Below are 12,057 nucleotides of genomic sequence, written 5' to 3'. Positions count from 1 at the left end.
GTATATATATATATATATATATATATATATAAATAATTATGTGAATGTTTTATGTATGTTTATGTGAAACAATGTGATATATATATATATATAAATAATGCTCTAGAATTCTGAACCAAGGCAGACTCGTTTAAAATATTAAACGGCTAAAAAGCTGCATTACTGGGTTAATTTTATAAATGTACATGTAAAGGTATTGCTTGTGATAATTATAATATTTTGGTTATTTTACTGTGCGGAAGGTCACCTGTATTATTTAAAATAAATTACTAATTTTCATTCTTTTGGCAAAAGTAATTTCAGGTTTTTTTTTAAATTTCAGTAATCTGCTTCGTTAACCTTATGTAGTCTAATTTGTATGCATTCCTGAAGAGGTTTAGAACATTGTAGCTTTGTCCAGAACGCAAGCTAGTTTATAGATTTATCGTACCCACTGTCATGTTAAAAATAACATTATCTAAAAGAAATGCAATGGTTGTGTAAATGAAATCAGCAAGAACTTTAAAACCTATAAACAGCCTTGTAATTTTGGGACATGTTACGTATATATTCATTGATCATATTCAGTTGAAATTTCATTGAGAAGTTCTCTGCATAATAATATCATTGAATTTTTATTCACTTAGAAGAAGAAGGGTGTTTGGGAACAAGAACTTTACCAACAAATAGTTTATAAGTCACCTAAGCCTTTTTTTCACACCTTTGAAGCTGATGTAAGTATCGTATTGTAGCATAATAATATTTTATTGAAATGTATGAGGATCATGATTTACTTTTTTTGGAGTAGTACATATATACAAGTATATATGTTTAAAATGGAGTGAGAATTTTATTACCATACATTTATTAAATAAATTTTAATATTAGTTGTTCTAAGCTCTTGTTCTTTAAATAGAAATTGGTTCTAATTTTTGTGATGTTTAAATGTTGTGTAATAGATGTGTTATACACTCCTTTTGTAAATTTAATCTCAATGGCACTTTTTTCTTTATACACTGTACAGTTTAGTAAGTTTCAACTTGCATTATTGTAATTCATTTAAGTTCTGCTTTTAATTTGTGTATCTCATTGTAGTAAAGTTTATGGCATAGAATCATGTAGATATTTAAAAATATTTTCATTTACCAATATTTATTTAATTAATGCTATTTTGTCTTTTAGGAAAGCCTGAAAAGTTTGTTTTTTTTCTAAGATAGTCTTAATTTGACTATGATAATTGTTATCTTACAAAAAACGTGAACGTTCAAATAAAAGATTTGATGTGTTTTTTTTTAAATAGTTTAGAGCAGTACTAATTACCAAATAAAATACCATTGAGAGCATATTTTAAAAGCAAATGTTTATCATATTAATTGGCTGACATCTTATTTCTTGTAATGTTTCTGGTTCTTACATAGTAATGTAAGTTTATTGGCAACTTTCAAAATGATATTAGACCTGCTGAGAAAAAATAAGAATGTAGAAGTAATGATAATTTTGATACTTCCATGAATTCATTTTCATGGTTGTTGTTGAATATAATATTTTATACCCATGTTTACGTAACCTCCCAAGCTACCTCCATAGAAGTTGTCTTATTTTCCTTAAATGTGACTGGAGTTACTCTGATGATGAGCAGTAGTACCGCCATTGTATATCTCTTGGATGGTTCTTTCCTACGTTCTTCATCTGGATCCCAGTACTCATGGCTTCCTGCTTCTGTAACTATTGCTGAACCTATCTTGTCTTTGGATGACTTTGATCAGCTCTTCCCACAACCTGTCTTTGCTTCTGGTTCTTCTAATGAGGATCAGATAATACCTACCTTTATCCTTCACTGTTCTGACAACTTAGTTATGTGACATTTCTTCTCTTACTCCAGTTGTCTTTACTAGTTCTTGGGTGAGTGTTTGCTTGCACCTCAACTCTGTAAGACGTTTTTAACCCTTCTTCCCTCACCAGATTTTTGCACTATTGCGAATTCTTCTTTTTTCATTTACCACATTCTCCCTGAATTTATGACTCCTTCTCTGCTGCTTATGGTTGGAATTCTTTTTCTCCTTTTAGTGCTCCTTCTATTGAATCTCATCTCTCAGCCTGGGAATTATCTTCTCTTACTTTGATTCTCATTTACCCTCAGTCCACTCATCTTCTCACCTTCATAGCTTGTCTTTCTCTTTACATTTTCCTTCTAAGGCTGTGCATTACAACCCCAGCAGATTTACTGGGGAAGATTTTACTAATCTGTTCTTCATGCTGACCTGTTTTCTTCTTCAGCTATTGCCAAGTTAACTTGCTTCTTTGTTACTAGGATTGACTTCATTGTGGTGACTTATGTTTTGGACTTGGACTATTTGAGGGAACTCCAATTGGCACCTTTCCTTCATGCAGAAGTTTTTATGGAGTTCCTTGTCTGTTGCCCATTTTTTTTTTTTTTCCCCGTCTGGAGAGATCAGCTAAATTTTCTCTCGGGAGCATTTCTTTGTCTTATAGAGCTCACACCTGTCTATTTCGAAGTAAATCCTGAAAGCTTTCATACAGAGAATGCACTCATTTACCCTAGCTCTATCCTTGGAGGCATGATCTGCTACAACCTCCTTTTTCTTTGGGAGTCTGCTCGTGTGGGTTGGCTGGTCAGGCTCCTAATTCATTATTGACTCACACTCAGTCTCTGCTCCATTTGAGAGCCTTTATCATCTCATTTGTTTGATGTTTTCTCCTTTAAATTTTTAAGATATGAAAGTTTTAGTTTATAAAGGTCTCATGTCTCCCTTTCTTCCTACTTGTAAGGTTTCTTCTCTTATAGGTATGTGTACCTCTTTCGTGACTCTTCTTCACCTGGACATTTCCTTTGTGTCCACATCAGTACATTCTGACAGATCAACAGCCCCATCGCTGTCTTCTTTCATTTCTCTACCTACATCTCTCTGCCTTTCCCTGTCATGGTTGTTTCAACATTTCCACATGAACCTGATGAACATCTGTCTTTCTCAACTCTGAGCATCCATCTTCTTCCATCCTGCCTGGACTTATATCTGTTCAAGAATAATGTGTAAGTCTTGATACTTTCACCATTTTTGATGTTATGGTCTCCTGTGGAATGGTTTTTTTTCTCATCAGTGTTTTTGTTTTTTTGAGATATGGGAAGTCTAATGAGCCTGCCACCATCTTTTTTTTATGGCTTTCTGGACATCCTGTTTTGATCTACTTTGACAATTCCACTGTTGTTTCTTACATCAATCTCCAGGGAGGTATTCTCCATCTTAAGAACTCTGCTTTTTTGTTCTTGAGCTTCTCTTTTAAGCAAGATAACAGCATCTGGTTGTTGGCCTTTCATGATCCAAGAGCTTTGAATTTAGCAGCTGATCATTTATCTCATCTCACCCAAACCGAATCCTTTTGACAGATTCCCATAGTATTTACTACCAAAATTCTTCAGTTTTTCTCCTGGTTTCTTGGTTTTTAGGAAATAATTGCTGTATTCTGCTTCACAGTTGCTTCATTTACTGAGACCACAAACCGAACCACACAAACTCCAGTACTGACTGCATCTATTTTATATCTTAAAACCACATCACTGAGAAATCCTGAAAGTTGCCAGACTATTCCTAGCATAGACTTGTTCACAAAATGTTGGTACCATCCAGTAATTCTAGTGAAAACTATGTTCCAAAGTATTGTCGATTTTTGATGTTATGTATTAAGTTTAAGTTTATATTGTGGTATGCTATGCATAAGTATAGTTAATAATAAATTAAAGTAGTACTAACTGCGTGTAACATTTATTATATGGTTCATACTTAACCCTTTATCATCTCTATCAGTATATCTACTTCAAATGTCTTGTGTGTCGTTTAAGTGCCTCATGTCTGATTTGTTGATTTAAAGCATTGCTACAGAAATGGAAAGGGGTTAAACTATGCTTTAAGGAATAAAAAAAAGTAGTGATGATAATAATAATATCATCAATATAAATTTACATCAATATATAAATGTAGTTTACTTAGTTCTCTTTTCATATATCTTTTAATAAAACAAATAATTGTCCCGAGTTCCTTTTTTCTCTAAAAAGCTTGAAGATAATGGCCTTTTTCTTGTGGAATTGTTTCAAGCTTACCTAATTGCTGTAACAACACAGCGTGATCTGATCGTATTTATTCGAATAGCCTATATTGTGTTTTTAGCATTTAAATAACTTGTTTTTTTTTAAGATCAGCTTAAGCAATGTAATTTTCAGATTAGAAATGTGTGAATAAAAACTAGTGAAAAATTTGACAACTATTAATGTGAAAGTTCACTTTCCAGTTACTCCAGCAACTGGCAATTTTATGTGAGAAAATGGTAGTTTTACTTAATAGACCAATATTGACCATTTTTTGCTTCTACTGCTACCTTGTTTCTGTATGTGTAGAAGATAAATCCAAAATTAGCTTCCTGTGTCATCTAAAATTAGTGCATAATGTTTTCTTATTTACTGAAATTCCAGATCAGTAACTGAGGAGAAGTAGTCCTAAGAATAGATGTCATATATAAAATGTTTAACTGTTTTAGATACCACTTTCTCTTGTAAGGAAAATAGTAAATTTTACAGAATGGAACAAGTCAACTAATGGTTGCTATCAGTGATCCCTCTAAGCTGCACGGCCGCACAACAACCAATCAAGTTCTGTACACTTCATTATTCCAGCCACGCACATCCTCGGTAATGGTGAGGAGTCTCAACACATTGACGGCTTAATGACCCTGGCAGTCAATAGACCAAAACCCCAAATAACCAACTAATAGCATTGCAAAGTGGCCTAATGATCCAATAAGGTCAATGGTCTAAAAATACCCCCCCCCCCCAAAAAAAAAGTGGTAGCACACATCTGCACATTGCCTTAATACTAGTGCACATGAAAAAATTCATTCCGCGCATGGATTAAAATAATTAGAGGGAATATTGGTTAGTACATTAGTACAATATTCAGTAAATGTGAAGTGTTGATTTTTTTTCCCATTTGTGTAGGGCATCAGAAATTCATTATATTATATTTATAACCTATATTTTTGATGGAAATCAGACTGGAATAAATTACAAATAGTTAACTGACGACACCCAGCGGTTTTGTTCTGGAAAAAGGCTTACATTCCTAGAAACAGAATATGAAAGTGATCAGTTTAAATGATCTGGTAGTAAACCTTCATCTAGTATTGAGCCTTAGTCAGTTTTCTACTTATTTTTTAATACCTGTTACTTTTTGTCAAGTTTGTGTAATTCTTTCAAGAGACAATTTTTAAAAAAAGAAGTGAATATTTTTCAGGTTTTCACGAAAATGACTGAATAACAATTTTTTGGTATTTTACTTAAAAATACATTCTCCCTAAGAATCTGGAATGGTTCTTCCCTAAACTGACACAAACTTAAAACACTTTATATTCACCTCCACCCCTAAGAAATTCAGAAAGAATATACATAATATTAGTAGAACTTGTGATCTTTGTTTGGAGCTTTGATACCATCTTACATATGTTTGTAGTTTTGAAAAACGTGTGAAAGTATTTTTATTCTAAGCCATAATAATTATATAGAAAAAATAACCTTGCATCTTTATGGAACTTACCCAAAACCATAAACTTTTATAGAGTTGTCAAGCTGGTTTGAATTTTGCTGATGAAACAGAAGCAAGTTTTTTTAAAAAAGTTGTTGATGAAAAAATTCAGGCTCGTCAGCAACGACGATTGGGTATGTTTTTACTTTTTTTCTGAGCATTTGTAAATAAAAAAACATGTTTGGTGATGAAAATTTCATTTGAAACCAAAAAAATACTCATTTTAGAGTTACATTTCAAACCATTTTAATGTTTAAAGCATTCTTTTTCAAGAAAAAAAGAACTCTATGACATTTCTACACATATTGCAGAAAGCAATATTGCTTCATTTAGTGATGCTTCAAGGTAGTTTGGAATAGGATAGTAATGTGAGTCACGGTGGTCACGTAAGTCCGAAATATAACCCAAAAGTTAATGCATTTGAAGGGATTTTTTGTGTGCTTATTCAGACGTAAAACATCATTAAGATCATTAATAGAGGTAAGCATAAATTCTTGTTCATTATCAATTTAAACAAAATACTTGAATAGTAACGTATTGGTTGATTTGAAAAGTTTATACAGAAGTTAGTCATTCCAAGTTAAGATCCATTATTTTAGATCTTAGAATGTTTCGTTTTGTTTAATGACTTTGAAAAGTTGTAGAGGAATTCTTTTAACTCAAAATACAGCCGTTAATTTAGAGTGATGTAACATTGGCTAAGAGCTGTTGAAGCTGATTAGATTGCACATTTGAAAAATGAAGACACTTTTGTACTTACGAAAGTTATAATATGATTCCAACTGTGATTTTTTTCTTTCAATTTTTTGGCGTATCTCATCTATAGGGCTGGGTGATTAGCAGTTCAAGGAGGTAAAAAAAATATGGTGGCAGATACTGCCAGACAGTTGCCTTTCTGCTAGTCAGTAGTTAAAACTTATTTGCAGTAGTAAAACAATTGACTTATAAAGCTAAAATTGAGCAGAACACTGGTAGCCCATTACATAGCTTTGTGTTTAACAACAAACAAACATAATAGCAATATTTTGGTTTACTTGGATAGCTGGAAAAATTAGGAATTCTAGTTTTGATTAATTGATTATTTTTGTGACACGTGATTTAATCATAACTTTGATTAATTGATTGTTGGAATAAGCAAAAACAGTAATAATCAGAAATATTAATTTTGATTGTTTAGTAAAAATCAGTGTAATTGTAATTTCAGTTAGTCAGTTGGTGCAATAACCGAAAGCAGTAATAACCAGAAAGTAATGTTGATTAACCACTTAAATTTTAATTTCAATTAATTGGTTAAATTGCCAAGCTCTATTTATCTATAGTTTAAAATGTATGTGTATGCACTTTCAGATAATATGGAGATTAAAATCTGTTGTTTTTATTAATTTTGCTGACGATGTTTTAGCTTATTCACTTTGATCCTAGTTTCTTGTAGAGGGCACGACTCTAAACATTAACATACTTTCTTAGTGTACACAAACTCTTCAAATACTCACTTCCCCCCACAGAGTTATACACCGACGGTTTATTGAAGAGTTTGTGTACACTAAGAAAGTATGTTAATGTTTAGAGTCGTGCCACTACTCACTTCCCCCCACAGAGTTATACACGGACGGTTTATATTTAATTTGCAGATTGATACCTGCAAATGCTGATGGCCCTAAGTACAGGATACTGATTTTAAATAACCACTAAAGAAAAACTGAAACATGCAAGAGAATATTTGTTAACTTCAATCAGATATTGGCATTAAAAGCTACAAAAACTGTCAAAAATTAAGTCAAAGATTATAAATAAAAATTCTAGACCCTTTATTGTTTATTAAAAGTCATTTTTCCAAGATTCAGCTTTTAAAATGTCTTCTGTAACTTTACAAAGAAACTGATTATATCAAATGACCACAAGGAATTGTTGGTATACTGTCAATAATCATTCAGAAGCATTTTAATTACTTTCTTTTGATGCTGTGATTTCACAAAATAATGTGCCATATGTGTGTATCACACAGAGTTAACTTTGTTTAGTGAGAAATAAAACTGTCATGTAATTGTGTTATAGTGTGTATGAAACTGTTAGGAAACCAGTAGTTTCATACACACTATAACACAATTACATGACAAAAATACCCGGTTGGGAAACCAGTCGGGTATTTTTGTCATGTAATTGTGTTATAGTGTGTATGAAACTGTTAGGAAACCAGTCAGGTATTTTTGTCATGTAATTGTGTTATAGTGTGTATGAAACTGTTAGGAAACCAGTCGGGTATTTTTGTCATGTAGTTGTATTATAGTGTGTATGAAACTGTTAGAAAACCAGTCGGGTATTTTTGTCATGTAATTGTGTTATAGTGTGTATGAAACTGTTAGGAAAACCAGTTGGGTATTTTTGTCATGTAATTGTGTTATAGTGTGTATGAAACTGTTGGGAAACCTGTTGGGTATTTTTGTCATGTAATTGTGTTATAGTGTGTATGAAACTGTTAGGAAACCAGTCGGGTATTTTTGTCATGTAGTTGTATTATAGTGTGTATGAAACTGTTAGAAAACCAGTTGGGTATTTTTGTCATGTAATTGTGTTATAGTGTGTATGAAACTGTTGGGAAACCAGTCAGGTATTTTTGTCATGTAATTGTGTTATAGTGTGTATGAAACTGTTAGGAAACCAGTCAGGTATTTTTGTCATGTAATTGTGTTATAGTGTGTATGAAACTGTTAGGAAACCAGTCGGGTATTTTTGTCATGTAATTGTGTTATAGTGTGTGTGTGTGTGTGAAACTGTTAGGAAACCAGTCAGGTATTTTTTGATCATTCAGAAGTAACACATGCAGCTTACAAGGTTATGAAGTTTATCATTGTTGATTTAAGCAAATGTTATTTGCTCCCTGGAATTTTGATTTGAAATCCCAACCATTATTTATCAGTGTGATAACATACAACACATAAGTGGCATGTGCTTTTCCATGGGAAGTATCACAGGCATATATTAGTAATTAGGGTTGATACAATACGATTGTAGTCAATACGATACGTATCAAGCTATTGATGCCTTGATACGATACGTATCTAGATACACAAGTTTTATCAACAGTTTGTTACAAAGTTTGACAGTCTTGATAATAAAATTTAATTAGTTTGTTTGTTTGTAATTAAGCACAAAGCTACACAGTGAGCCATCTGTGCTGTGCCCACCACGGGTATCGAAACCCGGATTCTAGCGTTGTAAGTCCGCAGACATACCGCTCTGCCACTGGGGGGCAAAATTTAATTAGGAACAGATGTATAATGTTAATAACTAAGTTATTTAGGGTAAACAAATGTAGTTTCCTGCAACAATCTGAAGTAATTCTAGAAAGAAAAAAAGGATAATTTTGATTTATTTTGTATCTTTTATGGTGGTTACGAGCCTGGTCAAATTGACTGACTTCACATAAAATTAGGGTAGTGAATATAGCATATAAAATATGAAGATTTATTGAAAAAACTTTGGAAATTTATTTCGAAGGTTTTAGAGATTACAAAAAAGAAACTTTTTAATTTTTAGGTGGAGAAAAGTATTTTGAATCTTTACACTCGGAGCAGTGACTACTTTGACTCCATATATCAAAACATTAATTTTTAACAAAAAATACTTTATTAGAAATTTTGATTTTTTCTGTACAAAAGACTTGTAATGTTCACTGAAAGCTTGCCAAATTTTGTGAAGATACATAAGTCGTATCCTATCAGACAATGTATTGATACAATCGTATTACAGCTTCACAATATGATGCTCATATCGTATCACTGTATCACCATACCCCTATTAGTAATGCATGCTCTCATGAAGTAGTGTTAAATTTAACTGTAAGTAAATTTGCCTTTTACAAGTTACAGTTTAGTCATTCGGAAATATTAATGTTTTTGGACACAGACTTCCAGTGTAGCTTTTAAGCTATTTACTGCTTGGACTTTTTGTTACGTAGTACACAAACTGTGTGTATTTATATGGAATTTACCGCTAATTCAATTACTATAAAAACTTTTCTTTAAATAAATGAAAATTGAAAAATAAACTAAATCTGTATAAGTATAATGATATTAGTTTTATCCTTATTTTATATACAGATAGTACCACGCAAGATATTAACGTGTTTTAAGTATGCTAATTCCACAATGATAAACTTCTGTATCCAACCATTAGATGTATTAATTTAAATGTCAATGATCAGAATATTTTAATGGGTTTTTAACAAACTTTTGTTTGCTTTTACTGTAAATTACAGAAAGAAAACGAGCACAAAATAATGCAGTTCAGCCTACTCAGATGGGAATCACACTTACAGGTAAGACGTATACTTTTAAAATTATAGTTTGATTTCATGAATGACCAGATTAACTTGTTTCTCTTAACTGCATATGCTTGTTTGATCAATCTTCATACCTCACTGTTATTGTACTTTATTAACACTTAGTATAGTTTCTCTTGACCATTTTTTCTTTTTTAAAACAATACATCTCTAAATTCTTTACACCATTTTTGTTTCGGGTAACATTGCACCAGAAATGAGCAACACTTATAATAATACATTGAAAGCTACTGTAGACACTTCCAGATTTCCATGGTAGCGTGCATAAAGGCACTTGAATTTCACTTTATCTCACATTTTGCTTTACACGGTCATTCCTAGTTTGCCCCCGAAGAAGAAGAAAGGACCACCTTTCCAAAGCGTTTGGGTTATAGAGTATTGTATTTTTCAATTAAATTGATTTCTCGAACCTCTGTGTTTTCCTAACATTGTTAAGGTTGTTTTATGCTACTTATCAGGGGTAGAAGTTATCTTTTTAAGACAGTAATAAGAATATGCTACCTGCATGAAAAGTTGGTAACAACGTGATCTTATTTGCTAGTTGTTTTACACATTTGTGAGAATATGTATGTAAAAACAGCAAATATTTATACTGGTGTTTTAAATGGATTGGATAACCCACATCACATAGTAGAGTGTATTTACGTGAAACCCCCTTACTGTTAGCGAGTCTGGTACAGTAATATTTACATGAACTAAAATATTGATTAGATTATAATATCTAAATTTCATTTTTTGTAAAGAGTCTAGTAAAAATGTTTACTAAATATCTCAATATGAAGCCAATATTCTATAAACTCTGATCTGATTGATTTTATTCTTCAAACTTTTAGTAATTCAAATGCAACTTACAGATCCAGTCTCCATAAATCCCGATTACCTTAAACTTGCAACCAGGCTACTTCCAAAACAAACATTCTAATATGTTACCATTACACTGAAAAGATTTGTGCAACTTCTTGTTATTCTAAACTAGACATGTTCGTAGAGGTCTGCAACTTGATCAATAGTTACAGAACTTGAAACTTGTATAGTTAACCTTAAAAATGCTGAGTGTTCCTGTATTAAGCCTTTTCATTCCTACTCTCTAGCTCTTATTTCAAACCTTTTATCACACAGTTTTAATTGGCACAATTTTAAGGATATTTATATATGCTCAGTTATTATAGTGTGTATTTTATAAATATCACTCAATTAAGGAAAGTTGGTTAGGCTAATAAGAATCTGGTTTTTTTCATAAGATATTCTGTCTAGTTGTACTTACATGTGCTGCTTTAAAGTGCATTACACTGTCTATGGCATTTTTCTTGTATTTCACTCATTAACCCTTTATCATCTCCACCTGTACATCTACGCCAAATGTCTCGCGTCCCATTTAAGTGCCTTACGTCTAGTTTGTTGTTGTCAAAGCATTGCTATGGTAATAGAAAAAAAAATGTCCATGGATGATAAGAGGTTAACAAAATATACAGTGCAGTATGCTGTTATAGTAGCAGGATGTATTATAAAGAAAGTACAAAAATGAGAAGAAAAAATGTTATTACTTCTCTTGTAATACGTACTTTACTTGGATCGTGATGTAGCTAGCGGCAGTACTCGCTCCATCAGCCACTCACGTACATATAAGACATTCTGCTCTATGGATGAAAACATTGTCTCAATAAAACTTTTTAAACCAGTGGTAGAATTTATATAATAACAATACTTTTAATTTAAATTTTATTAAAAAAGCCTAATGTGCAGATCTTAACTTACCCTAAATTGATCTTCATTGTAGCCGAGAAAGTTTTTTTAAGTAGCTCGAGAAAGAATGGCTTGTTTCAAAATTTTAATGAACTTCGTAAATTAGTGTACGCTATTTACAATCCATTTTCTTCTTTGTAGTTCAACAAGGATATGAAAAGTCAGATGCATTTTCTGGAAAGTCAAAAAAGGGTAAAAAAAATGGAAGGAAATCTAAGATCACAAAGTCTGATATTGGACTCCCTACCAATTTCATGTAAGTAAATAACAAATTGGACTCCTTACCAATTTCATGCAAGTAAATAACAAATTGGACTCCCTACCAACTTCATGCAAGTAAATAACAAATTGGACTCCCTACCAACTTCATGCAAGTAAATAACAAATTGGACTCCCTACCAA

General features: G+C 32.0%; 1 protein-coding gene across 2 annotated transcripts in view; it reads left to right on the top strand.

Moving 5' to 3' along the window:
* LOC106462793 (neural Wiskott-Aldrich syndrome protein-like) overlaps positions 1–12,057 on the top strand; it is a 43,265-nt gene that overhangs the window by 10,548 nt on the left and 20,660 nt on the right. For both annotated transcript variants that reach the window (XM_013922755.2, XM_022390138.1), the window contains 4 exons: positions 627–713; positions 5,605–5,704; positions 9,829–9,888; positions 11,797–11,911. In XM_013922755.2, the coding sequence (XP_013778209.1) occupies positions 627–713; positions 5,605–5,704; positions 9,829–9,888; positions 11,797–11,911 (362 nt within the window). The remainder of the gene's footprint in view (positions 1–626; positions 714–5,604; positions 5,705–9,828; positions 9,889–11,796; positions 11,912–12,057) is intronic.

This window comes from Limulus polyphemus, unplaced genomic scaffold (genome assembly GCF_000517525.1).
Source record: "Limulus polyphemus unplaced genomic scaffold, Limulus_polyphemus-2.1.2 Scaffold1254, whole genome shotgun sequence".
Lineage (NCBI taxonomy): Eukaryota > Metazoa > Arthropoda > Merostomata > Xiphosura > Limulidae > Limulus > Limulus polyphemus.
This window is presented reverse-complemented; position numbering and strand designations above follow the sequence as displayed.